At 51.4% G+C, this 27657-nt stretch overlaps 2 protein-coding genes and 1 long non-coding RNA gene across 3 annotated transcripts in view; 2 read left to right on the top strand and 1 right to left on the bottom strand.

Annotated features, from left to right (window-relative positions):
* Nucleotides 1-4095: 4095 nt before the first annotated feature.
* Nucleotides 4096-27657, bottom strand: part of LOC135412873 (uncharacterized) — a 636102-nt gene continuing 612540 nt past the window's right edge. The window contains exon 2 of the long non-coding RNA XR_010429999.1: nt 4096-4635. This is a non-coding gene — a long non-coding RNA (uncharacterized LOC135412873). The remainder of the gene's footprint in view (nt 4636-27657) is intronic.
* Nucleotides 4349-9245, top strand: IBSP (integrin binding sialoprotein). Its single transcript, XM_064651814.1, has 7 exons — nt 4349-4426; nt 5475-5539; nt 5619-5669; nt 5797-5868; nt 6059-6115; nt 8049-8150; nt 8450-9245. Exons 2-7 carry the CDS (start codon nt 5486-5488, stop codon nt 9044-9046), a joined length of 933 nt encoding a protein of 310 aa, XP_064507884.1. The 5' UTR covers nt 4349-4426; nt 5475-5485; the 3' UTR covers nt 9047-9245.
* Nucleotides 12112-17256, top strand: MEPE (matrix extracellular phosphoglycoprotein). The gene is made up of 4 exons (XM_064651806.1): nt 12112-12194; nt 13772-13825; nt 14588-14680; nt 14791-17256. Exons 1-4 carry the CDS (start codon nt 12135-12137, stop codon nt 16864-16866), a joined length of 2283 nt encoding a protein of 760 aa, XP_064507876.1. The 5' UTR covers nt 12112-12134; the 3' UTR covers nt 16867-17256.

Genomic DNA, 27657 nt, shown 5'->3' with positions numbered 1-27657 from the left:
AGTAACCTGGTCTTGCTGAAGGTGTCCCTGTGTGGCTGGAACTACATGATCTTTAAGGGCCCTTCCAACCCAAACCATTCTGTGATCCTATGATATGTGGATACATATACTAGTTTTGTGCAACTCAGGTATGTACGCAGTAACAAATAACCAGTGCAAGTGCAGCAGTTCCTGCTGACACTGTCTCTGCTGCAAATGGCACCATTTTAATCCCTGACCCAGGGTTTTTTCCCAGGGAGCGCAGTGGCAGGGAGGTCGGCAGCCATCACTAGTGCAGCATGGGAGCAGCGTGCCTCCACACCATCCAGATGCCTGACTCTTCAGGGACACTGGTTTAACTTTGTTAGAGAGCTCATTTCCTGAGCTGGGTGGGCAGGTGGTACCTTTGCAATGAACCCAGCTTGTCTGTCCGCTCTCCTTCTGAAAATGGGGCCTCCGAGGGGGTTTATTTGGCTTTTTCTCCTGTGGCTGTGTTTGAGAGCTCTCACATGTGGATGGATGCAGCAAACAGGTGGTGGGACCAGACCTGGTAACTTATTCTGGCTCATGAGCAGCTTCTTGCTCCTGAAAAAAGCAAAACAAGCAAAAAATCAGAGGAAATCTGATATACAGATATTACTCAAATACGTGAGGGCCTGGGTCATGGCAAGTGCTGGGATTTGTGATAATGCTGTGACTTTGCCTCAGTGATTTCCTGGGTTTCTGTTCCCAGAGTTCGTGCTGCTTCAAAGTGCTCACATTATAGAGCTGCTCCTGTCCTACATTTTGCCAGGCATGTAAATAGAATTAATTTCCTTCACCTGGTTTCTGCTCAAAGAAAAAGGAAAATCATATGAAATGTTCAGTTGCAGAGGGTTAATATATAAGGGCTGTGTACTGATAGCTGAGATTGATATGTGGTGCATTTTAGACATTTTTCCCTCACACTTTTATTCTAAAATCGACTGTTGGCAAAAAAATAACAAGCTGTGTGCCCAGCTGATGCTGATTTGCATTTGGGTTTGTGCTGTGAGAGGAAGGGGAAAGATCCCTTATTCTTACACTTGCGCCCTCTTCTAGCTCATTACTTCTCTCCCCAGTTGGTGGCCATGGCCCACATGCTGCTGTCCTTGACAGCACACAGGGAGAGGTGGGAGCCAAGGAAAGCTCTGCCTCAGGTGCCTCCCTACACAAATTTTGGAGGTGCCTTGGCCGCTGAGCTGCATGGCAGGGGTGCCCCTTTCTCTGGCTGCAGGAACACCTTGGTCTCTTCTCATCATGGTCGAAGTATCCTTTTGGTTTTGTTTTCTTTACTTATTTTTGGCCCTGAGGTTTCCTTCCAGAATAGCTCCAGGGCGTGGAAATAGGACGGTGCAGCCCCAACCACAGCCTCAGCCCCACAGTGGACCCGGGCAGGACAGGAGCATGCTGCTCTGCTCATTTACTGCCCTGCAAAAATAATAATTAAATTTGGACCTCGGAGCCATGTCAACCTGCGCCAGACAGGAACACTCTGACCGTGAGGTCCCCATGGGATCAGGAGAGTACATCAAAACCACACACAGTGCCCTTGCCAGGTGCAAGCCCACCCAGCTGCAGCTCAGAGCCGGTGGCAGCAGCTGGTGCCAACCCCACCAGCGCTGGGTCATGGGGGAGTGTCAGGGCTTGGGCACAGCAGCAGCTGCCTGGGGGGTTCATCACCATGGGCTGTGTGAGGGCAGCAGTGTGCCCAGACATGGTTTGGGAGTGGGCTGTGTGCCTGACCCCCAGCTTGCTCATCAGGGCGCATAATGAGCGACATGGCAGCACATTTGTACATGTTAAAAAACTGATGGGAGTGCATTTGCACATGTGGGCTGCATGCTGCATGCCTACCTTCTCCCTGCTCCCAAAAAAAGGGCTTTTGCTGCTGTCACCTGATCATCTAATTCCAGCCCCCCTCTGCCACAGGCAGGGACACCTTCTGCTTGACCAGATTGGTCAAAGCCCCATCCCCCGGAGGCAGATGAGCCTCCATGAGCTGTTCCATGTTTTTTTTCCCAACTGGTTATCTACAAAGGTGAGATAGTTTTCATAAAGCTTTCAGAGCCTGCAGTTGCTTTTAATAAAAGATACCTTTTGGGGCAAGTGGGTTATCTCTCCAAGCCCTGCTCCCTTGGACAGCCAGAGTTCTTGCAAAAGCATTAAGAGACAAAGACGAATGCTCCAGTTCTGAGATGTGAAGCTTTTTAAAGTAATAATAATAAAAAAAATTCAAATGGAAACATTTTATGTGTTGGTTGACTTCCCTGATGATCTCCCTGCCTGGTGCTGTGAGGTTGATGCTGCTGCTGCTGGTGGCCTGCCCAGGGAGCACCCGCTCCAGGAGCTAAACATAGGTGCTGGCTGCACAAGGCACTTGGGTACATGTTAATTATCCTGGTGCTTTTTAGGGATCTTGGGTGAAATATGTGTTTTTATAGTCAGTTTTCTGTTTTGTTTTAAGCAGCCTGGAGCAAAAGCCCTTTAATTACATTAAAAATCGCCTCCCACCAGCACTCTCTGTTCCCAAGCCTTGATGAAATTTTAACCTCAAAGCTGGGCACATGCTCACTGCTTTCCTGGGCCAGGCAGCCCAGGACAGCATGGGACAGTCGGAAGCAGGGCTGTCTCTATTCTGAGCCCCCTGCATCACACCCACTAGCTGAGCAGCCCCTCCAGCTGTTCCAATCCCATGGGGTTGGGGGAGCATGGGAACCCTCACAATGCTGGTCTCTCTCTTTAGTGGAGGCTGCTGTGTTGGCATTGGAAAACAGCATGGCTGCTTTTTTTCCTCCTTTTTTTTTTTTTTTTTTTTTCTTTTCTTTTTTTTTTTTTTTTTTTAATGCATGTGTGGGTTTTCCTGGCAGGAGGCACCAGCTGAAAGCCACAGCCAGCTCCAGGCCTCCCTTGTAATTAGGGCTCCTCACGTGACACAACAGGTTTTGAAACCCATGGGGCAGGCACAGCAGGGCTGCTGGACTCCCAGTGGGCTGCAAAGGACCTCTCCCTTCCCGAAAGTGTGTGGTGTGCATGGTGTTCCATCAGCAGTTAGCAACTCCCCATGATGTACCTATTGATGTGGGGATGAGAAAGAAAAAAGGCTTTGTCATTCTGATCATAACCTGGGAATTTGGTCAACTGGTTGTAGGTGAGGCTTTTTGTGACCCTAGTTTTGAGCAGAAACATGAACCTTCAGGTCTTCCGTGGCAACGTGGATTTTTCTGCCCTAAATAACCATAGTTTTACCACTAGCTAAGATGAGTGTCATGGACCTGCCTGAAGGCATGCTTTTTCCAGCACCACTGTTCCATCTCCAAGGGTTGTGGGGCTGAAGGCATTAGGTGGCAAGGGATTTGCAGTTCTCCTTTCCACTGTGGAAAGCAAACCTGCATTTGTGGAGGAGTCATTCTCCTGAGCTGCTGCAGCCCAGGTGTGTGAAGGAGCTCAGGGGCCTTTGCTAAGGAGTGCAGAAAAAGTCTGGGAAAGGCTGAGAAGAGGTGCACTGGAGAACTGGGTGGCTGAAATCCCAGCAGGAAATGATATATATAGCTAAAGGAGAAAGGATGCCCCTGCAGAGGTGGGTGCCAGGGCAGCATCTATGTGCCCCCATCCACTGCCATCAGGTGCAGGGCAGGAGTGGTGGGCTCTGATCACTGGCCACCAAGTTCCCTGCTGAGCTTTGATTGAGCGTGGGTGGTATTTTTGCATTTTTTTCTGCTTTGCTGGGGACATACACAGACTGGAGAATGCCTTATTTTGGAGACAGGCAACCAGGCTGGCCCCTGTGTGGGTCTGCATGGTTTGGGGGGCACAAGAAACAAAGCAGATGTGCATTTTGTAGTATCACTGTGGCAGAAATGGCTCTTAAGGGGGGACTGGTGACACCTGTATCTGAGTCCCTTTTTTTTTTCCCTGCCCTTACCAAGGCCTCTGCAAGCATCCTGGAGAGGGATTTGTTTGGATTTAGCTTTTTTCTGTCTAATGGCTATGCCCAAGTGGCTGTGGAGACGGGCCTTTGAGGTCGATCTTTTTGTCTACTTGAAAAAACAGTGACAGAATTTCCCAAAAACGGGAGGTGGACACCCCCTAGGAACAGATTTCCCAATATTTATTTTAATTTAAGCCAAGAGTGTTATTATACCCTCGGCCTCATGGCCGTTCCTCTGAGGCCAGACCCTCAATTAGGCGGCGCAGTGCAAACCTCCCCAGGTTTGGCAGCGGCACGGGGCGCTGTGTTTGTGCACCAAATCTGCCAGCGCTGAAGTTTTTGGGGTTTTCTGGTGCACGGCGGTGGGCTGCGTCACTCCGGGCAGGGCGGTGACTTGGCTTGGGGGGGGCAAAACCAGACCTTATATCCCAGCAGGGCAGCAGCAGGAGGAAATCTGTGCCAGCTGACTCTGTGGGGAGCTGTCGGTGCTGTGGAAGGGTAAGCTTCCTGCGACTTTTTCCAGTCTTTTTGTGCACTGCTGTCTGCTTTTTGTGGGAGGATGGGGGGGCTCAGCTCGCTGTCAGGGCTGGATGCTGCTTTTTGTCCTTCTCTGGGTCTGTGGCTTCATGAAGCCCTTGGGTGGAGGGGATGAGTATCCAGAGCCTTGCTGCATGGTCAGGGAAGCTTGTGGCCACTTGTTTTCAAGCCTGAGTTAAACAAAGACAAGCAAACTTCAAGCGCAGCTGAATTTAATAACAACTCCCCCCAAGCACAGCTGATGGTGGGTTTAGATAGAGGAAGGGTAGGAAAAAGGAAGGTTAGTGGGCCTTACTGAGTCTGGGGGGATGCTGGGAGCATCCCTCCCTGGGGCAAGGCTGGGACGCTGCGGGAAGGGTTGGATGTGCTCTTGCTCCTTGATGGGGGAGGACAGGCTGGGATTTGGTGCTTAGGGTGTGCAGCTCAGACCTGCCCAGAGCCAAGCCCCTTCCCAGATATGCCTACAGGGGGCTCCTTGCCTTGGTGTCTTGCCGCTGCTATTTTTGTCAATGGCAGACTGCAGAAGGCAACTATATTAATTTCTTTGTTTGCTCATTTTTTTTCCTCAGAGAGGTTAAACTCTCTGTGGTGTAATTCCCAGCAGCATTGCTCCTTGGGCAGAGCCCAAGCAGACCTCAGGGCTGTGGGAGGGCGGCCACAGTGGGCAGTGCTCCCAGTTGCTCCTGTCACATCTCTGGTGGGGCTTGGCTTTCTCCCCTCCCTCAAAGGCAACGGGAAAGCAGGAGTGAGTAGTCCTGCTCAGGGAAAGCAGTGCATCTACTACGTGGTGAAACTCACTTTTCTGCTATTTTATGGCTTCTTGAAAAATGATGTATTCATGGAGAAAAAAAAAATAAAGGAAGGATTTAGGTCTGGGGAGGGGTTGGGAGATCCCATCAAGAGGTGGCTGGAGATCAGCCTTTCTTCTCCCTGCTCATCCATGTGGACACAGACACACGGATAGTTTGAGGCTGAAAAGCAAGCGCTCAATGTGTTTCACTGTTCCTAGAGAAAGCAGCCATGAGGACAGTCCTGGTCTTTGTCTGCCTGGTGGGGATGGCGTGTGCCTTCTCGGTGAGTGCCAGGCAGGGGGGGACACCCCGTCCTTGCCGGGGCTGGCGTGGGGCTTGTGTCAACCCACCCTTTCCCCCAGGTCAAGAGCTGGCTGCGGCGAGCCAAGCTGGATGACTCGGAAGAAAACGCGGTAGGGTCTCCCCCCACCCTGCACGCCCAGTCCCACACGGTGCTGGTCTTGAGGAAGAGCACATTTCGGTCGCTCCTGTACCCAAGCCCCCAGACTGATGGGATTTACCCCCTTCTTCTCTCGGTAGGTGTTCAAGAACAGGCACCGGCATTACCTGTACAGATATATCTATGTGTATCCCCCGCAGCGACGGTACCAGGTGGGTGCTTCGGAGGGGTTGCTGATGCTCCGCCACCCACCAAATGCAGGGATGTTGGCCCAAATGAGATTGGGAGGCATGGTCTGTGCCCTCTTTGCCCCTGGCCTGCGGGGCTGGGCACAGAGCCTCACACTGTGACGCCAGCAGAAACCCACCCACTCGCCTACCACTTGGTTTTCCCTCTTCTTAGGGCAGTGACTCATCTGAGGAAGAGGGGGATGGCTCGGAGGAGGAGGAGGAAGGGGGGGTGAGTATGGCAAACCAACAGCTTGCAAAACAAATACGGGAAATTGGGGACTTTCTTTGGTTTTGTAGTCTCTGCTCATCAGCATTTGTGGCTGCTGACCGCCCACAGCCTTGCGCTCTGGATGCAACTGGATTTTCTACTCTGGGGGTTATTTTATTATTTATTGTGGATTTTTTTCCTTTTTTCTGTCCTTTTTTATTCCTGTGTGGGGGATGCAACAAACAACCCTGAGACAAATGCTCTGGGTTTCCATTTTCAGTGGCTCAGAAAGGAGCAAGACAGGCCAAAAGGCAGAAGCAGGGAGGCTCATGCAAGGAAGAAAACGCTGTTAGGAACTCCTCTTACCGTCCTCTTTCAGGGTGTGCTGCCCCCACAGTGCTGACAAGATCACTATGGAAAACACAGTTATGCTCTGCACTTATGTGTGTGGAGGGAGGGACACAAACTGATGAAAATTGGGAAATGCCCATTTGTACCAGTCCAGATGGTAATGCTTCTCCTGTCTGTCTGATCCATATGAGCTTGGGCACCTCTGCATTTGTGAGACTCACCCAGGTTCAACATTAAATGCAAGGGATTACAAAAATCTCTTGTGCCTCACTGAGCTGCAAATGTTCAAAAATAATCCAGTGGTCTCCAGCACATGGGTGCTTTGAAAGAAGGATCTGGTATGCCTAGAAACCTGTGTGTCAGGTATAATCGCATCTTTTATTATTTCCTTCTTTTTTTATATATAATTTAATGAAAGTCGGGGACTCTGGTTCTAAAACCCCCTTTGGAGGCCTTTTTGGGGCTGGGGTACAGTATGGGGTCGCCCCTGTCCCCCAGATACCTCTGCCAGCATCAGCACCTCCCTGCAATTTACCCCTTTTTGCCTGTTTCTCTTCCCTACCACTGCAATCTCTAGGGATAACTTTCAGTAGTGGGATTGGGCAGCCTCAGGAAGAAAATAAGAGTTATGCAGGAATGTAGCTGCTGTTTGGGGCTGCCCCTTTCCTTTCCAAGGAACCAGAGCAGTGGCTGTTCCCATGCAGGAATACTGACAGGGGCTGGTCAGCAAGAGAAATTGTGCTGAAAGGCCCAAAGGTCAGTTATAGGTATGTAAAGACCAATTATATCAGCTACTAGATGGGGAGCATCGCTCCCATCGGCACAGCTGGATGCACTGTGCGATTCGATGGCTCTCCCACTGGAGAGGAAAACAGCCTGGATTTTCTCTGGCATCACGTGCACCCGTATTTTAAGGTCTGAGTTTGCCCAAAATGCCAGGGTAAGTGTCCTTGGTCTTGGCATGTGAGCAGCAGGGATTGCCCAGGGCAGGGATGACACTGACCTCGTGTCTCCCTGCCATGGCAGGGTTCATTTGCTAGAGGCAACCTGCTCTTCCTCCCAGGCTGGGCACTGGGTGAGCTGCCCCATGAGTGGTTGCTCCAGGCTCTGCTTGCATTTGGGATATTCATTGCCTTTTTTAGCAGAGCACACTGCTGGTAGCCCCACTCTGGTCTCGGGGCAGTGCTCAATGGCTGATTGCTGGTGGGGTTCAGGCTCATGCCTGGCTTTGAGCCATCACACTCTCACTAACCATCTCATATGACGTGCAGTGTGTCCATGTGTAGTGTGCCTGTGGCTTTCTTTGTTTACTGGAAACTGGGAGAGATGACTTCAAAAGAAAACCTTTAGATGCTTTGTAAAGCAAAATGTGTAGCCAGAATGGGAACACCCGACTCCAGCCACCACCACTTAATTGCACAGCTCCGGCTGCCCTGCTGCAGCTTCTCCATTTCAGTCTGGAACAAGACCCGTGGGAAAGCAGGAAACTCAGAGCAATGCCCAAATGCTGTGTGGGGATGCTGCGTGCCCCCCTCGCTGCTGGGAGGGCTGCGCTCCACTCCTGCTGCTGACCCCCTGCCCTGTCCTCTCCCTGTCCTTGCAGGAGCCGTTTCATGCTGGCACCAAGGTAGCTGGCCATCCTGCTGGAGCAGCCCCTGGGGACTGCCAAGGTGGGCTGGGAGGAGACGTCGCATCTCCCCAGCAGGTGTGGTTTGGGGAGCTGGAGGGGAGCACCCAGGGGGAGGGGTATGTTCACTGCATGTTTGCTTGCACCTATGGGTGCCCTCCACCCCCTTTCTGCCTTGGGGGGGCTGCTGTGCAAGACACCCATGGCTGGACCAAGCTCTGGGTATTAACTTGGGGTTAGAAGGAGTACCCCAAAAAGACAGTCCTGCCATGCAAGGTGTGGGGGGGATGCTCAGCTGTACCCATGCCTGCCCTTTGTCACATGGAGCTGCAGCCTCCTGACACCCAAGTAATGCTGTGCTGTCTTCCCCCTGCCAGGGCAAGGACTGCCAAGGGACTCTGAAGGGGGTTAGGCATGGAACTGCCAGCAAGGGGGAAGACTCTGAAAATGAAGACAGTGACGAGAATGAGGAGGAGGAAGAGGAGGAAGAAGAAGTAGATGAGAACGAGAATGGAATCAATGGCACAAGCACCAACACCACTGAGGGGGCTGATGGACCTCATGGCAATGGCACTGCAGTGGCTGAGGAGGGCACTGGTGCAGCTGAGGAAGAGGAGGAAGAGGAGGAGGAGGAAGAAGAAGAAGAGGAGGAAGAGGAGGAGGAAGAGGAGGAAACTGAAGCCACCACCATCGCCAGCACCACCGATGAAGAGGGGCTGACCCAGGCGACCACTGTGGGAGATGGGGGACCCACAGACGCCACCACAGATGCCACCACAGTTGGGGAGCTGTGGGATTATGATGTGACGGCCAGGGACCACAGCCGGGGGGACGAGGGCACCACCGCGGGTGGGTATGAGGAGCAGGACGAGTACGCCCGTGGGGACAGCTACCGGGCCTATGAGGACGAGTACGGCTACTACAAAGGGCACGGCTACGACGTGTATGGCCAGGATTACTACTACAGCCAGTGAGTGGGTTGGGGGGCATCCCTGGTGCTGCCCCCCACCTGCCCCATGCCACTCAGGAAGGTGCATCCGAAGGCTCACTGCAGCCACTGCATGCCAGAGGGGATGCCAGGCAGCTTGCCATGCACACCGGCTCCGTCCCAGGCTTTGTTTGGTTTTTTTTTTGTATCTTGCAAAGTGAAATGAAATAAAGCAACTGAACTGAGCTTGTTGGTGATGAAAGGTTTGCTGCCAAATTTGCTGGGATCAGCGGGGCAGCACAGTGGTTGATGGGCTGACAAGTTACAGGTGCTCATGCTGCTCAGGGTTGAATCTTTTTATTCCAGCTCAGATGCACATGAAAGGAGGGAGGAACAAAAGGCTAACTTGGAAAGCCTCCGTAGAGTCCTCTCTGAAAAATGAAAGGATGCTTTTTAGCATCACTGCTTTGGGTTTACAGCCATGTTTTATGTAGAGTTGACATGAATTTCCAGTGATAACTTTATCACATCCTCCATTCCTCGGTAGCATGCCTCCCATGGCCTGGCCACACAGTAGGCAATGTTAATAGAGGTAAAGACACTAATTTCTCTTTCTGTGCATCACTAGCTGTAGATGTATGCTCCTGCAGTGAGGGCTTTGCTTCTGTATCCCTGTGCCAGACACACAGGTAAAAGGCTGGGCACCTTGGATGTGTGCGTTAAACACCAGTACTGCAGCCCAAAATGTCCCTGTCACACAGTCTCACCCCCAGGGCAAGGTAGGGCTGTCCTAGAGACAGCGATGCATCCACTTGCCTCCTGCATCAGGGATGAGCATGCCTGGCTTGCAGTCCCCAGGATCCCTGCTCACAGTTACTTCCCAACAGGAGCATGTCCCTGTGTAGCTAGGGATCAGCACTACAGATAGGGATAGAATGACTTTGCCTGGGTTCCAGGCAGGTGCCACCATTTGGGAATAATGATGGCAGGTTTACGGCAGCTACCATGCTGCTCTCGCACTCCTAGAAAGGAAACCTGTGTTCAGCTCCCAGTGTAGGTCTGACTGCAAAATGAGTCCAGTTTCACAGCAGCAAACTGCTGGGCGTTGTACAAAACTGCCTCTCTGTGCCAAAGCCAGGCTGCAGATGCTGGGGAGGCAGGAGGTGCTGCCTGCAGGGTGGGCACCCCTGGGGCCAAATCCCTACGGTGGCACTGGGGAGCCCTGCATGCCCTCATGGCTGGTGGGAGGGACATGAGAGCCCCATCATCCACATCCCCAGGGGGTGCCCAAAGACGTCAGGGAACCAGCATGGACAAAGGGCCCTGGCGCTGCCAGGGCCGAGTCCCACTCCCACAGGGCACGTAGCCCAGTCCTGTGTGCGTCAGCCCCCCAGGCACCTGGCAAAAGCTCTCCTCCCTGAGCCAAGGCACACGGGCTGGCTGCTCTGGTACCTGTGGGGCAGCATCTGGCTGCAGTTCCCAGGGCAAGGGCAAGTTTCAAGCTGGCTCTGAGATCTGCTCCTACCTGAGGCTGGATGCTGATGGTTTAAACATTTCTGGTGTTAATCCAGCAGTCATGCAAGCTCCCAGGGTTTGGGCTGGTGCAGAGTGGGATGAGAGCTGCTGTCACCATCACCACATTGAGCAGCTGAGCCAGGCTGGCTGCAGCAGGGGGAACCCCTTTTTTGCAAGGGTATAGGTGACCAGCAATGCCACCAAAACTTGAGGCGGGGAGGAGAAGGGTATGTACATCATACACATCTTTGTAGCACCTTTCCATAGCAAAGGTGGGCTCGAAGGGACCTGTGCAAGAAGTGCATGGAAAAATACCTTTTTTTTTTCATTTTTTGCTACTCTGCTATTTTGTACTTGCACAGGTTTAGCTCAGAGGTATTGAGGTTGAAACCCAAAAACAAGTGTCAGAAGCTACAGTGTGGTGGTAGCTCTTGGCTTGGCCAATGTTGCCCTGCGATGTACAGTCATGCCCAGGACCAGGCCTGGCTCAGGATATTGCCCTTCCCTTTCTGCAGCCCTCTGGCTTTCCCATGTCGGTCACAATGAGCATGCCAAGACCCACTGCACACCCTCTTATCAATAACCAAGCTGGCTGTGTGCCACACTAAGATCTACGCTAATCATCGAGCAATTTCGCCTTCAGAACAGATATTTATAAACTGTGCTTTCTGTTTATCCAGCCAGGTGGAACATTTGATAGCTGTCTTTCACCACAAACACATTTTTAGCTGGAAATTACTCCCCCTGGTTATCTGCGGGTGCTGCCAGTGCTGACAAATGTCCCTGGGCAGGAGCTGATTGGCTCTGCGCACCTGGGGCCAACTTTAAATTTCAGCAAAGTGGGCATGCACTCCATGGTCTGCCGCTGGGATCTGCCTCCGACAGGGAAAGGTAATCTTCTTACCTAGTTTCCTGCCCTGTCTCTCCCTAGCCCTTCACCTCTGCTTTCCCTGAACAGGGCTTCTCCTGCTTTCGCTCCAGGCAAGCCACAGTGGGGACGGAAACATCCCAATCCTTGGCTGTGCATATCTCTTGAGCCTACACTGCTTTGTACTGCTCATTCTTGTGCATGAATTTCCTTCTGGTGTTTCCTGTAGCAATGCTTGTATGGCTAAATATAGAGTCTGGGATGGACCTGCAAGCCCAAGCCAGGCTGGTTGGGTGAAATGAGAATTACTGGCCAACAGAGCTATTGCCTCCTGCCATTTATCAGTGTTCTTGAAAAGAGCCTGCAAGTTTCTTAATTCAGACTTATGACTGAACAGCTTAGCCTGCAGTGGCTTTGGGGATCATTTATTGCAAATACCCACCCAAGCTGCTTTGACAGAGGGAGTTAGGAAGTACCTGATGTCAGAGCACCCACTCGGTGCTGCTGGCCCTGCCCTCTGCACATGGTGAAAGCATCACCTTTGCTGCAAGGAATGCAGAGGGGCAAGGTGATGTCAGAGGCCACCACAAAGCTGGGGAAAGCAGGGTTTGCTGGAAAACCTTGCTGCCACGAGGGCTTTGGGATATCAGGAGCTTTTAGGTTGCTGCTAACCAGGATCATTGGGGACCACAAGTCCTAGGAAGACAAACTCCAGTGATGCTTCGCTTTGTGTCCCCAGGAGCAGCCCAAGATGAAAACAGCCCTGGTCTGCCTGTGCCTGTGCCTGCTCAGCACAGCCCTCTCAACACCTGTAAGTATGGCTCTCCCCGGATTGCCAGCATGCTGCTGAATCCAGTGCAACCCGACATGCTTTCAGCATCAGGAAAACATGAGTTGTACTTGCGTGTAACACCTCTGGTTCTTGGGGAGGGGACTGAGGTGCTACCGCAGAGGCGAACCCAGCAGGAAAAATATGTATTAGCATTGATGTGGCTGAGCATGTCCCTTCAGCTTAGCAATCAGAGCATTGTGCAAGAGCCAGTCTGGGTGGCTATAACTCTTTGCCTTGATTTGTGTGGATTTTGGATCTGCCAGGTGCTTTTGGCTTGGAAGTAGCCTGAGTGGAGCCACAAAGCTGAGGTGCAGAAAGGATGCTTATCTTACCCATGTGGGTAACAGGGGTCAGAGGGGCACCTGCAGTTACTTTCTAGGTCTCCTAATGTGAAAATTTGACTGATATAACTAAAACAAAGGGCAAACTAAGACAAATAAAACAGCAGCCGTTTTTGTCCTGCACAATTGTTGCTCAACACACTAAATACACAGCTAGAGCGAAAGTCTGCTCCTAGAAATGGCTTGCTTTTTTGGTAGGTAAGGAGGAGGGAAATCACATCTTCTCTGAGGGCTGGACCCCTGCTGTGTCTCTTTTAGCCCCCAGGGCAAGCTTGCACAACCAGGTCTGTAGTAGGGCAGCACAGGGAAAGGCAATAAATCAGTGCAGATTTACTTTTCAGATAGGGGCACAGAAGTTAATACTCTGCTACTTGATCAGGGCTGTAATCCAGTCTTTGATACTGTTCACAAACAATGGAATAACCTGGCATTATTTAACACTCTGGGGCATGTTTCTACCCATTTCAGCTGGACTTGGGATGTTTCAGTGACTAATTTTGCTGAGATCAAAGGGAACTCCCCTCCATGGGCCTGTCTCCCCCTCTGGCATGTAGGGAAGACCTGAAATGGCTTGGTGGGACTCACAGGATACTCCCATCCCAAGTGCCCCAAACCTGAGGGATGCAGGGATGGCCAATATGTTCCAAAAGATGACAGGATAATCAGGGAGAGCTGTAAGCCTTCAAGCATGTATGGAAACCTGGCTTTGAGAGCACAGAGGTTGCTGCTCAGTTGGCAAGTAAACACTGGGAAACACCACCAGCTAATGAGCTCCAGGCTCCCATCACAGATGCCAGCAGTGAGTTGGAGCACCGTGGTGGGAGCAGTGGTGCTGTGTATTAAAACTGCTCTGCAATAAAATACTCTGCAGCAGACTTACAGAAAAGGGTAATTGCAGACCAAGAACACCCTATGAAAAGTAGTGTGCAATGCTACTAATGCTACCAATCATGCTGTAGCAGAATTTGCAATACTTTTCAGACCCTGGAAATGGGGTTTAAACCTTTCCTATTATTGCTTCCTTTAAGCCAGCACCCCAAGTAGTGCCTGGGAATTTATTGGCTTATCAATACATTTCTCCCACCCTTCCCTGATCACTCTGGCATACCTATCATGCTGGGCAGGGTGGGTGGCCAGCAGTGGAGATTGGGAGCCACCTGGATGCTGGGGCAGTGTTTGATGCCTCAGCTCTTGCCTGTGTTTTGCTGCCCACAGGTACCACCCCCGCTGTCTGGGAGAGCTTCTGGGAACTGTGTGGGACAGCACCGGGTATGTACCCTCCTGCCTCATCCAGACCCCATGGGGTGCCCTGCACCAGAGGCGCAGGGAGAAACAGTTGCTTTTGGAGGGTAGCCCCAGTGATCCATGGAGAAAGAGACCAGCAGCGCCTTTGCATCTGAACAGCTCTTACTAAGAGCAGGGGTGGGGAAAGGTGTGACGTGCTCAGGTGAGGGAAGGGCTTCCTCCCCAAGGGGCTCCTCTGCCCCTGCCCAGCCCCAGAACACAAATGCTTGGTGTACCCACAGGTGAGGGTGTAAAAGTCTCAGGCCCAATTGCTACAGGGTTTTTTTCAAAGTGTTTTGGTGTAAAATGCATCAGTATCATAATTCAAATGAGTAGTATGGAAGAAAATGCCTGGCTTTCCCTATTGGAAACCAGTTGCTGTCCTTCCAGTAGCTTGATTGCCATCAGTCCCTTAACTCATGTCTGATGGGACCATCAACCAGGTTGTTTATTCAAGCCTTAAGCCACCTTGCAAAAAAATCCAAACTCACAGCTCCTGAAAGCAAGCACAGGCAGAAAATGAGCCCAAGGGGAAACAAAACCACCAGAACCCAGGATATGAGAACATGCATCCTGCCCAGATCTCTGCCTATGCTAGTGGCCATGAGGTGGTGAGGGCTCCTGCCTGTCCTGGGGTCTCAGTGGGTACTGTTGGGACGCTGCTTCAACGCCACGCACACCAAGGGAAGATCTGCCAATCCATTTCATAAGAAAACTGTGAGGTTTGGTTATTTTCTTCCCCACCAGATACTTCTGAAAGGCTGCAACGCAAAGCATGGCTTCTACGTTTTCAAATACGTCTACTCATTCTCAACGCGGAGGAACCAGACGCAGATAAAGGTGAGGAGGTGCCCAGGTGGCACGGCAGGACCCTTGCTTGGCTGCGGGGCCCCAAGCAGCTGTCTGTTACCAGGACTGGCCCTGACCTCTCCCTTGTGTGTACTGCACAGAAAGAAGAGGCTGACCGTAAGAGTATCATCCCCAGCCGCCGGCTGGATGAGGACAATGCCAAGCAGGAGCTGCCAGAGGCCAGGACGACCCCGGAGCACAGTGACAATAGCAGCACTGAAGCAATAGAGAATGTGATTGTCCTCAGGCCTGAAAACCGCAGCACCCCAGGCACTGGCAGGGATGCTCCCAGTCCTCGCCCTGGCACTGGCACGCGAGCGCGTGGCGGTGTCGGCGTTGCAGGTCCCACCCCGTCCAGCTCAGAGGGCAGCGGTGATCTGGATTTGGTGGTTGAAGTTGATGGTGATGTTCCCATTATCTCTCAGGGTGAACAGCCCAGTGAGGTTGTGGTGGGGAACAGGTCACGTATCAGGAGTGAGGACAAGGATGTTGGTGCCCCCAGAGTGGTTCCTGCAGAGGGGGCGATGACAGATGGGAGGGAGAGGGCCCCTGTCACTGGAGGGGCAGGGGATGAGGGCAGCGGTGAGTCCACTGTCTCTGGCCAAGGGCAGGAGGGTGTCATGCGAGGCACAGGAATGGGAGGTGCTTCCCTTGCCTCCGTCACTGAGAAGACAGAGGACGTCCAAGTTGATGCCACAGGTGTGGATGAATACGCTTACATCCCCGACTCGGGCAGTGTCACCATCACCCGTGGGAACCTGGGCAGCACAGCGAGGACCACCAGCTTCACCCAAGTCTCTCCAGGCAAGGATGATGAGGTCAACATCTTCATTAGGAGGGCCAATATCCACGTGGGGGAGCAAGAAACCACCCAGGCCGGTGCCACTGTGGGCAGTGAGGATGACAGCACCGCCACTGCAGGAACCAGCAGGCCTCTCCCCAGGCTGGGTGTCACGGCAGCACCTGATGGTGGTGATGATGACAGCACCCCTGCTCGCAGGCAGCCTGAAGGACTGGCCACCACAGCCACCCCAAGCCATGGGGACAGCGTCACCAGCAGACCCAGGGATGCACATCCCACAGGAGAGGATGAGGAAGGTGCCACCACCATTGGTGGCTATGGGGAAGGACTGATGACCCCTGTCCCCTGGAGAGTCACTGGTGGTGACATCACTGTCCCCACAGTTGCCAGCATCCGTGGGAAAGATGATGATGAGGTGAGAGGTGAGGGGCAGACGTTCAAGGGGAAGCCAGATCATCTGGCTACCACAACCCCCCAACAGGGGCATGATGAGGAGGCCACTGCCACTGTCCCAGCTGAAAGAGCCAGCATCCATGTGGCCACTGTCCCAGCTGAAAGAGCCAGCATCCATGTGGCCACTGTCCCAGCTGAAGGAGCCAGTGTCCACATGGCGGCCACTACCACGGCCTCCCCTGGGGTGAGTGAGGGGGACTGCACCACCTCCTCAGTGACAGCCAGCAGCCGGGAGGCAGGCAGGAGCACCGTGGTGGGGAAAGGAGGGAGTCGGGAAGTGAGACCAGCCACCCCAAAGTCCCGTGGGGAGGGACAGCCTGGGGCAGGGGTGAGGGTCTGGCCAGGGGGAGCAGGACTGGACAAGACACCCAGGACAGACAAACCACCATCCCCAAGCGGGAAAGCCAGCAGCCAGACACCGAGCAGGGCCCAGACAAAGGCTGGCAGCCGTGGTGGCGATGCTGGGGGCAGGTCGCATGCCACCAAAGCAGGGGGCAGCCCCACTCCACAGGCACGGCAAGACGTGGGCAGCATGGCATCAGGCAAGGGCCGGGAGAGGGGGCGAGGTGGCGAGACTGGGGCAGCAGTGTCAGGAGCTGGGGGTGGCCGCCTCCCTGGGCACCATGGCAGAAAGCTGGGGACTGGGGCACCGGGGACGTTCGCAGCACTGGGCCACAGCAGACAGGTGGACCAGCTGAAGCGCGCCGATGAACTTCACGTCCGCGAGCGGGCTTTTTACTCCCTCGGCAGGGCAGAGGGCGGCCCCCACGGCCCCTACACTGGCCTTGGGGGTGCTGACAGCAGCCAGTCCTCCGAGGGGGAGCGGGACACCCACAGTGACAGTGGACAAACAGGACTTCGGCACTCAGGGTGGGGATCCCCAGGGTACCCCCATGGCCGCTGGATCCAGGGATCTCTCTAAGGGGCTGCCGGTATTCATCCCGGCGAGCTCCAGCGGTGGAGCTGGGGGGTCCCACATGTCGTGTTCCCCCCCTTGGCATCCCCGCTGTGGCCTCTGCTCTTGCCTGGGTGAGGGGCACGTTGCGGGGGGCAAGCGGTGCTTCATAGCCCAGGAGCCAAAAATCACTGGTTCATGTAATCTGTTAATTTGAGGGAGGCTGCATGTGGTGCTGCAGCAGGGATGCATGGGTTTGCTGTGCTAGACAGCTATGTAACAGCAGTCATGCTACACGGCATAGGGTAGCGCTGTTTGTGCACTGATGTGAAGCAAGTAAAGAAACTGAGAAAAAGCCTCTGTCCTCGCGGTTTCACTTCCAGCCTACTGGAGAAATAAAGGCATTTCTGTACCTGAGGATCTGCTAACTCTGATGTTTGCAGTGGGACTTCGGGCAGCTACTCTGCCACAAGCAAAATGCTGGAGGTGGGGCTGGTCCCTGGGCATAAGGAGATTTCTGGCCACAGCACATCCCTGGCCCAGCCATCACTTGTGGGACTGCAATCTGGCCAACAAGCCCTACACATACCTCCCTTGGGGTATCAAACCCCACCAGATCCTACCCAGGGCCACTTGCCTCTCTGGGCAGTTAGGGCTTGCTGGGGAGCCCCACAAGAGCATCACCCCCCTGGGCTCATCCATCTCCTGCAGTGAGAAATCCCCATTGAGCCCTCTGGAACGCTGACCATTTGCTGGCCACAATGTCCCTCCAGCAGCAGCGTAACGCTCTGGCCGTGCCGCCGCCATTCCTGCCACCATTCCCACTGCTGGCCCCCGCACGCAAGCCAGGCTGGGCTTCGACACGCTGGAGCCATGCCGTCGGTGGAGCCTGAAGTTAATCACTGTTTATGCAATTGCAGGTTGCTTTTTCTGTCCAAGAAGCTGCTAAAACAGGCATGTTCGGCAGCGCGCTGGAGTGGGTGGCACAGTGGGACTGGTGCTGAGCCTTGAGGGGCGGAGGTGCTGCCTCAGCACATGCTGAGGGGACTCCCCAGCAGCACTGTGCCCATGCAGGGAGGGGGTGGGAGCAGCCACAATGCAAGTGAGGTACCCAGAGAGCGCCTGCTCCCCTGCCCTCTGTACAACTGCACACAGGGAAGTGGCAGATCCTGTTTTGAGCTGTAGAATAACAGAATGGTTTAGGTTAGAAGGGACCTTAAAGATCATCTGGTTCTAACTCTCCTGCCATAGGCAGGGATGCCACCCAGTAGATCAGGTTGCTCAGGGCTCCATCTGGCCTTGAATGCTTACAGGAATGGAGCATCCACAGCTTCTCTGGGCCACTTGGGTCTCAGGGATCATGCACGGTTGATTGATGCTGGAACCATCAGGACCAGGATAACACTGTATCTCACTGGTGCTGTCAGTTAGCATCAGCTCTCGGGGCTCTGCTTTGCTACAGCTCACGGTCTCCAGCAGAAAGGATCAAAAATTGCATGTGCCCACTCTGCCCCCAGGCCCTGGTGCCCCCAGGGGAGCCAGCCCAGGTAGCCTGGTGGCAGTGCTGCAGGGACATGGAGACCGAGGCAGTCTGTGGCAGGGGTTTGCCTGAAGCTTCCCAGGTTCAGGGCAGCATCCAGAAGACCTCCAAAGGCTCAGGGACTCTCTGTGCTGGCCCATCTGGCTCACAGTGAAAGGGGCTACAGGGCTGCTGATAGACTGGGCTGGGTGACTCACCCCCGGAATTGCCACAGCACATCACACCCCCAGTCTGATGGGCTATGGCAATGTTACGGGAAATTCAGGCTCGGCAGGATTGCCTGGCATATGAAGAGGGTGGTTTTGGGGTCTTACCACTGGCAGGGCTGGAACTGGTGGGTTTGCAGCGTAGTGCCCAGTCACCTCCATCCTCAGTCTCGACTGCATCCTTGTCCACACAATTAAGAATATCCCTAAGCAAGGACTGAGCACCATCTAGTGGAATAAAAAGCCTTTTGGTGGGAATGTTTTGTGCCTGTTTAATGATGCCCAGTTCTGCCTGATGGGCATTGCTGCCCTCTTGCCCCATTGCTTCCCTGAGCTCCCAGGGAGAACTGCCTGAATGGCAAGGTCAAGTATAAAACAGGTGTGTTCAGGTATAAATGGCATATAGTTATAAACCAGCATTACCTCCTCGCACAGTTACTGTTAAAGCACCTGGAATTTATGTGCCTGAATTTCTGGCTCTAAACCCAGGGGCACACAGCATTTTGGCATGCTCACCCTGGACCCTCTCCTCACCACCACCAAGGTGCCCGGCTCTGCTCTTCCAAACTCACCTGCCAAATAGCACAAGTGGCCACTGAACAGAAAAACTGTGAGTTTCCCAGGGAAAAGGTTTTCCTGGAGTATTGAATCAAAGTGGGGAGTGAAGAGTGATAAGTACTTTCTGTGGGTACAGAGCAAAAAAGATATTGTCCCTAAAAATCTCATCTACTCTTACAAATGCTAATTGTGGGGATGTGGCCAGGTGAGTATAGGTGGTTGTTTATTCAGGTAAATGTCATGCTTAGAGAAGAAACATTCATTATTATGTGCTATCTCTGCTTTCTGGAGCCTAAAAGCTCTCACATATGAGGTGCTGAGGGTTTTCTTCAGCACCTGTGGAAGTGAAAACCCCTCAGATTTCACAAAAGTGGATTTCTGTTAACATTGGTTTTGCACATGTGCCAGCACATGCAGCAGTCCTAGAAAAAACAGGTGCTGGATGAAAAAGGCATCAGGTCCCCTGTGAGTCAAGTGAGCCAGATGATCTGTGACCCCTGCTTGGGGATTGCCACAGCAAGCCAGCTGGGCAAGGCTCAGGTCGGGTCCTTTGCCCAAACCACACACAGCTGCACAGGTTTTCCAGTGATGTATCTTGAAGCAGCATCGTCATTGAGGAAACCTGCTGAACTCAGCCTTTGGGTATTAAACCCCTTGAGGAAGCCTTCTTACCTCTTCCAGAGCTGTGATCTCCTCCTGCCCAATTTCACTATCGTGCTACTGCTTCCGGCCAACGAAGTTGCAAAGAACTGCTACAATGCTTCTTAAAAGAAGTCTAAAAACCAATTATGAGCTTTGAGGAACCATTTGAAGGGGCAAGCATTAGTCCAAAAGGCATCTTTTACAGGTTTAGAAGCTGGGTACCACAAACAGGGTGTTGGGCACCAACCTTTAGCACTGAGCTTAAAAAGGAGTTTTGAACTGTATGTTTTTAGGTACAGAGCTTGACACCGACTGTGCAGAGCAGGCCAAGTGGTGCCCATCAGCAATAGCTCTGCTCAGCGCGCAGATACTTTCATGGCTGTGCAGGGACAGCGGGGGCAGCCCGGAGAGGCACAAGTCCCCCTTATAACACCATGTTTTTTCAGAAGAGGGCAAAAGCAGACTGCCTGAGGGAGCAGCTGAAAGCAGTACCTCTCAAAAGAAGAGGAACACAGCTATAGAAGAAGAACGATTTTCCCCCTCACCTCCTGTAGTTTCTCAGTGCCATCATCCCGTGCCAAGGAGCAGGGACTGAGATGGACTGAAATACCACCCAGACCCCAACAAACCCCTCCTCCCAGTGCTCAGCCTTCCTGCTAAGCTGACAGCCAAACCTGGGCAACTGGAGGGACCCTGAGCACATCCAGATTTTTGGAGGATGGAAGATGCTTCAAAGCCTCCATCCTTTGCCAAGAGAAGCACTTAGTGCCATTGAGAAGGGTGCAAATCAGTCCCAGCAATAAGAAACCTACCTGAGTTTTTCTTCTGCAGAACAAGCCACTCACTACTGCCTCCCACCAAGGGCTTCAAAAATGTTTTTACTTAATTCAAACTGTCTCAATATGTATTTCTCTAACAGACCATCCACCAGCACTTCCCCATTAAGAGACTGGGAAATGTGTTCCGAGGTCACAACCATTGCTACAGTCAAGCAAAGGCACAATTGGACACATGAATTGCAATGCAATTCTCAGTGGGACTAGTAAAAATTATTATAAGTGAATATTATCATCTTTTCGGGGCTTCTTTTGGTAATCCTTGCCTATTTCCCCGCATCCTTATGGTGGATTTAGAAGGACTGCTGTGCAGGGTTGCTTTGGGGAGTGCAATCCTATCCCTGTGCTGAGCTGTGTGGGGAGCCAGGTGTCACGCTCCCTCTCATCAATAACCCACCATATGTCCCTGGCAGCCCGAGAGGATGATGCAGCCCTCTTTCACTTGGGTCGCCCTGGCAGCAAAACCAACTTGCCCATGGGCAGAGCCCTGTGGGCAAACACAGCCACGGTCGTGGGGCTGAAGGACCGAGCTAGTTGCTGGACCTCTGCTGCCTTGTGGAGTCCAGTTGTTTGTCTACCCACAGCTCAAAATCATTTTCGTTATTAGTGACTCAAAGAGTGAGAAGCAGTTGCCACCAACGCAGTTGAGGTGGCAAATGGGTTTTCTCACATCATAGCACATTTTCTTGTCATCAGTGATCACTCTGCAGCAGGCTATGTCCGTATATGACATCTTATACTACATTCACCTTTCTTCAATTATTTTATGACCCTTGCTTTGATCTCCAGGGTACCCCTGATTTGGGAGAGTACAGAGCTGAAAACCTCTGGCCAGTGAACCATGCATTTCTCACTTATGAGTTGCTTTCTCCTGACAAAAAAGGGTGGCAAACCATAGCCATCAGTGAAAATCCCAATGCTGTTTTTCCGGGGTGATTAATATAGAAGCCAGCTCAATCTGGGCTTAGTTTACACTGTTGGCCATAATTAACCTTTTATTTTTGGAAGTTAATAGATGTAAACTTCTTCCTTCATGAAATGGAAAGGCAAGGGGTATTTCAGAGGTTCTATGCCTTGCTTTAAAGCTGGTCCACATGGAAGGAGATAGAACAGGTATGTGGCCTTTTCAGCTTTTGTAGGATGCACAGAGAAGGGGCAAGAGATTTCCCTCCCTTCCACCACTGAGTGATGAGTATTTTCAAGAGTGGCTTTAGTTAAAAAGTGTTGGGTCTTACAAAAAACATGTTTTTCAGCCCCCTGCTGTGATCATTAGCAGCATTGAGGAAGATCAAGCCTGAGAGCCTTCAAATGTTCAACTTACTAAAAGCTACCCCTCCTTTTCCTCAGTGCTCTCTCCTCCCTTGCCCCTAATAACACATTCCTGCTAAATGCCATCCAGTCCCACCCTGAAATACAAGTGGTGCTGGTTCCACTCAGCCAACCTCTGCTGCACCTGGAGTGTGAGTGGACAGGGTCCCTGCCTTAATACATGGGATGTTTCATACTCCAGTAAATCCAGTTTAAACACTTGCTTTCCAAAAATCTTGGATCCAAAGGGCTTAGATAAAAAAAAAATCCTAAAGGAGATTTAATGCTTGATATACAAATGTCAAGATGCTAGAGCAATTCCAAATATATATTTAATATATGAATAATTAAATACCTCAAACCAGCAACAAATATGAGGAATGAAGGATGTGAATATGATGACTGAAATGAGTTTCCTTCAATTCCCAGGCTCAGGACTGAGAAAAATGGGGAAGTCATCCCCAACCATCCTTAAACTCTCAACATTTTGGCCTAAAAGCAACAGTTGTAATAACAGAGAAATTTTTGTAAGAAATGAACCTCCTCACATAGAGCACGATCTGAAAATATCCTTATGCTATCCACAGTGTTGGATAAATTGCCACCATCCTCCCCACACCCGAGAGTGCCCATGGGATTGGAAGCTGAGGAGCATCCCGCATCCAGCAGGGCTGAGACAGGGTTGCTGCCACTCTCAAGAGCTCCAGCCAACCCCTTTGAATGCAGGGCCAGTGGCAGACTGGCTAGAAGGAAAATGGAATTTTAATTTCCCTTTTTTTCCTGTGTCATCTTTCACAGCAGAGCAGGGCCTTGGGGGGGAAGGTGCTGTCCCCAGAAACAGAGCAAACTTCCTCCTAACCCTGTTGGGAAATGCTCAGCAGAGGAACAGTTGAACACTTGAAAACTTCAAGACTTTAGAGACTTGAAATAAGCATCTAAATTGTTGGGGGGAAGAGGGAAGTTTGGTGTCATTTTAATTGCTTTGAATTAGGGCTAAATTTAAAACGAGTCTTTTCAACAACAGAGTAATAAACACGGAGGAAGAAGGTTAAGAAAGGGTTTAATTTTCTCACGGGGGAGGGGAGGTTTTGGTGGGGTTTCTTTAGCCCCCGAAGGGCTGCAGCGCTACTCGGGCTGGAGGCGGAGGGAGGGGGACGTGTCCCTCTGCTCTGCCCTCGTGAGGCCTCGCCCGGAGGCTGCGCCCGGCTCTGACCCGGCACAAGCGGGATGTGCCCGCCGGGCCGGCACGAAGGGCAAGGAAGCAGCGGGCACAAAGATGCTCACAGGGCCAGAGCACCTCTCCTATGGAGCCAGGCTGGGACAGCCGGGGATGTCCAGCCTGGAGAGGAACGGGCTCCGGGGGAGGCCTCACTGCGGCCCTCCAGTGGCTGAAGGGGCCTGTAGGAAAGGCAGAGAGCGATTTCTTCACACGGGCAGTGAGTGAGAGGAAAAGGGGGAACGATTTTAAAGCAGAAGAGGGAAGATTTAGATTAGATGTTAGGAAGAGCTGTGAGGGTGTCGAGACACTGGAGCAGGCTGCCCGGAGAAGCTGTGGATGCCCCGTCCCTGGAAGGCACTATCCCAGGCCAGGCTAGATGGGGCCCTGAGCAGCCTGGTCTAGTGGATGATGTCCCTATCCATGGCAGGGGAGTTAGAACCAGATGATCTTCAAGGTCCCTTCCAAGCCAAAGCACTCTGGGCCTCCACGAGGGTGCAAAGAGGTCACCGGCTACCGGACCATGGAATGTTACCAAACGGTTGCCATGCGGGCGTCCGCACGGAGGGGTCAGGAGCCCAACACTCCATCGACAGTTGGCAGTTGGCGGATACTCTGCTGGGAAGCAGGTGCAGAGCCTCTGTCTTCTCTGTCCCTGGTGGGAACAGAAGGCGATTTGCTGATAATTTTCACGACAAATTCTCAACTAACGGTACAGGTGAGTGTAGATGATCTTTGAAAATGTTTCTGATGCTGTGGGGCTGTTCTGGGCTTCAGGTCCAGCTGCAGGTGTCTGGGACTCAAGTACCAGACTCATAGATTTCCCCTCTAGCTTTGGGCAGAAACTGGTGACTCGTGAAAGGGAATCTTAGGGTATGTGTGGCTATTTAAGAGAACAGGCATTCCAGATAGGTCATCTCCTCTCTTCTTTTCTGATAGGTTTGGAAGAACATCATTCTCTGATTCCTAGAAATCAGGACTTTGTAGCCTGTTCTACCTAAGGAATCTAAGGGATCGATTGCTGTAACTTCCCTGAAATTCCTTTTTTGGTGTTTGTCCCACTGACTTTTCCAGTGGTTTTAGATCACCAAACACCATGAGCACAGTAAGTACTTTACTACTCAATGCAAATCTGATTTCTGAAACATATTTTCTGGGGTACTTCTAGAAAGGATTTCAAGAGTTTTTAGCAAGGGCACGGGAGGAGAAGCCTGTTAAAACTTTATGTAACTTCATGTTCTGGGATACTGAAGGTTTTGAATCTCTTGGGGTGCTAGCAATAGCTCAGAAATGCTTACAGTGTGAGCAACACCCTGATAGAATTGTGAACTAGTCTTCTTCTTTGCAAGCCACTGGGATAGGCTTTTACCTGGTGAGGCACCTGGTAAGAGATCAGGGGTGATGTCTTTTCCTTGATGCAATGGGCTCAGGTAGGAATGACCCAGAGCACCATTCAATGTGTATTCCAGACGTTGTGGAGTTGTTTTCTGTATCCTCGTGTACTTTCACTGGTGTTGCAAAAATGAGGGCCCCGTTAATATTACTCCCACACCAAATGCTAAGGCTTTGTTCTCTCTTAGAATCGGCGAAAGCGCCGTGGAGGAGCCGTTAATTCCAGACAAACTCCGAAACGAAGCAGGCTGCTGGCTTCTAGTGCAGGTGAGGCTTCAGCAGCAGAGCCAATAGACCTCGAAGAAAGTCGTGTGCTTTCTTTTGATCTTGGTAAGAACAGAAACTGCTTCTAGAGGTTTGACATACAGCTGAACATATGCTTTTGCCAGTTTCTAGGCCCTTTACTGGGGAGGAAGGGAAACATGGGATTTTAGGAAGTGCCTAGTACGGCATCCCTAAACAACAAGCCTTCTCACAACCATTTGGGTTTGTTACTGAGCTGTGATCCATTTTCCACTAAAATGAGAGAGATTCCATGCTCTCATTTGAAAGAGAATGAGAGAGAATTTCCACTAAAATGAGGGAGATGAGCTGTGTATCAAAGGTCCTCAAGTGCTGCTCAGACATCTGAATGAACTCTGATGAGCTGGCAGGTGCCACAGCTGCCACTACAGAGGGTGGCAAACTAAGTATGAGATCTCTGAAGCTGGAAGAAGATAAGGAAAAGCTAGCTGTGCCCCATCCCTCAGGGGAACATGTACAGCATGGTACTGTAAAATTAGGATACCCTCTACGATTCTGGTTCTGCTTTGGGTTTTGTTTTGGGTTTTTTTTCTGTCTGATAAACATTACCCTATGTTAGATGAATCATCTGTTGGTGTGTACCTCCCACAAGATATTGTTATCCAACAGAATTGTGTGAGAAGTTCAGCTGCTGTTCCTCTTGCACTGCCACCTGTGAAAAAAACAGGGCTGGTAATGGTCTCTGTGGACTGTTGAGGGCAAAGCTTGAGTGACATTTTGGCCACATTCCTGAAGAGAAGAGACCCAAAACACAATCGAATCTACCTCAGCCTGTTCCACAGTGACAGCCCATTTCTCTTTTTCAGCTGTTGACGAAATCATAGATCTCACCGACGAATCTGCTGAGCCTGAAGTCATTGATCTAACTGGTGATGATTCTGCTGTGGTAAGTAATGAATGGCACACTTCTGTCCATCTTGCAGTCAAATTAGTTTTCTCCTGTGCTCCTGGGCCTATCTTCTGGCATCTAACTAGGTAGCCTGACCTCCAGGGTTGAAACACAGCTCTGATTGACCACTTTAGACAGAGTTACCAGTCAAATGCACCTCTGAACACATTAACACTTCCAAGTATCCCTTGTAGTGAAAAAGTAGTTGAAAAGAGCCTGTTGCTCCAGAACTTGGGCACAACATTTACCAGTCATTGGTAATGTAACAGAAGGAGATGCAATTTAAAAGGGAAGTTATTCCAGAGATCCTCATCATACAGGCCAGGGATTTAAAGAAAAAGAAAAGGAGAGGACAGGAAGACTTTGACTCCTCAAATATTAAGTGTTTACCTGCAACATCCATTTAAGGTACTCCTGGTCACTGAGGTGTTCATCTAATAGGAAGTGTTCATGGCTATCACTGCTGAATTTGCCTGTTTAGGGCAGAAAGAGGGAAAGAAACACCTCCAGCCTAAATCCAATTAGGGAACTGAAAGAGGGGAGCAGGGAGGAGGGGCTACATGTGGTTCCTAAGCTGCCTCCATTTCGACCCCGTTGCAGCAGTGCGAGCAGAACCAGCAGCACCCAACTGGAAACCCAGTTGTTTCCAGTGCAGCAGATAATTCAGTTGTGCTACTGACCAGTGATGATGAAGAGGAACCAAGAGATAATGATGGGTATGTGACAGATGAAGTGTCTTTCTACAGTCTAATTTCTGACACAGGGTAGAAATAGGTCTTTGCCAAGGCTTTGAGTTCTGCTTGATTCTGTGTGAAAAATTCAGACCTGGAATAAAGTGGCCTGTCTGTTTTTGAAATCCCATCCAAAAATCCAGTAAAATCCAGAAGAAAGCTTTTTTATCTCATTAAGGAATTAAGGAATGGATCTTACACTGTGGCTTGAGACACACTGAAATGCTTGAAGTACATAAAAGCCCTTCAAATGATTGTGTTGCTGGGCTGGGATGTTGCTAGGTCCGACTAAAGGATGTTTTAATTTCTGACACTTCATGTGTTGGTAACCCTCCATGCACAGTGAAATTAATGGCTGCCTTTTCTTTCAAGTTCTATTCTCTCTAGCACACGGCCAGCAGCTACTGTTACCTCTCCAATTTGGATAGATGACTCCTCAGAGGTAAGGATCCACATGTTGTTATCCTTTCAGCTTTATGGGAGGGCAAAGAGGACAGAGGGGGATCTGCACAGCTGAGCTGGCTGATGTGGGATGCTACGGGCAGCTGGCTTGAGCACAGCCCTTGCTTTGCAGCTCCAACTAGCACGTCCCTCCAAGTCACTTCTCAGGGGTGTACACACAGGGAGGAACCCTTGCCAAGATGGCACATCTGTGGGTTCCTTATTATTCTGGTAGATACTGACTGATTGCAGATACTCCAAGTCCTATTAGCCTGGTGCCAGTGCAGCATCAAACTTGAATTCTTTACTCCAAACCCCTATTGTGGTTTCCTTTCTCTGATGCAATGGGCTCAGGCAGGAATGACCCAGAGCACCATTCAATGTGTATTCCAGACGTTGTGGAGTTGTTTTCTGTATCCTCGTGTACTTTCACTGGTGTTGCAAAAATGAGGGCCCCGTTAATATTACTCCCACACCAAATGCTAAGGCTTTGTTCTCTCTTAGAATCGGCGAAAGTGCCCTGGAGGAGCCATTAATTCCAGACAAGCTCCGAAACGAAGCAGGCTGCTGGCTTCTAGTGCAGGTGAGGCTTCAGCAGCAGAGCCAATAGACCTCGAAGAAAGTCGTGTGCTTTCTTTTGATCTTGGTAAGAACAGAAACTGCTTCTAGAGGTTTGACATACAGCTGAACATATGCTTTTGCCAGTTTCTAGGCCCTGTACTGGGGAGGAAGGGAAACATGGGATTTTAGGAAGTG

This window comes from Pseudopipra pipra, chromosome 4 (assembly GCF_036250125.1).
Source record: "Pseudopipra pipra isolate bDixPip1 chromosome 4, bDixPip1.hap1, whole genome shotgun sequence".
Classification (NCBI taxonomy): Eukaryota; Metazoa; Chordata; class Aves; order Passeriformes; family Pipridae; genus Pseudopipra; species Pseudopipra pipra.
The sequence above is the reverse complement of the archived record's forward strand: the minus strand, read 5'-3'. Positions and strand labels throughout refer to the sequence as shown.

What these genes read in the sequence shown, in the direction of transcription:
- IBSP (XM_064651814.1), top strand. Translation starts at nt 5,486, where the DNA reads ATGAGGACAGTCCTGGTCTTTGTCTGCCTGGTGGGGATGGCGTGTGCC. An exon ending in GGATGGCGTGTGCCTTCTCG is followed by an intron (nt 5,540 to 5,618) that starts GTGAGTGCCAGG and finishes CCTTTCCCCCAG; the next exon opens with GTCAAGAGCTGGCTGCGGCG. An exon ending in AGGAGGAGGAGGAAGGGGGG is followed by an intron (nt 6,116 to 8,048) that starts GTGAGTATGGCA and finishes CTGTCCTTGCAG; the next exon opens with GAGCCGTTTCATGCTGGCAC.
- MEPE (XM_064651806.1), top strand. Translation starts at nt 12,135, where the DNA reads ATGAAAACAGCCCTGGTCTGCCTGTGCCTGTGCCTGCTCAGCACAGCC. An exon ending in GCACAGCCCTCTCAACACCT is followed by an intron (nt 12,195 to 13,771) that starts GTAAGTATGGCT and finishes TGCTGCCCACAG; the next exon opens with GTACCACCCCCGCTGTCTGG. An exon ending in ACTGTGTGGGACAGCACCGG is followed by an intron (nt 13,826 to 14,587) that starts GTATGTACCCTC and finishes CTTCCCCACCAG; the next exon opens with ATACTTCTGAAAGGCTGCAA.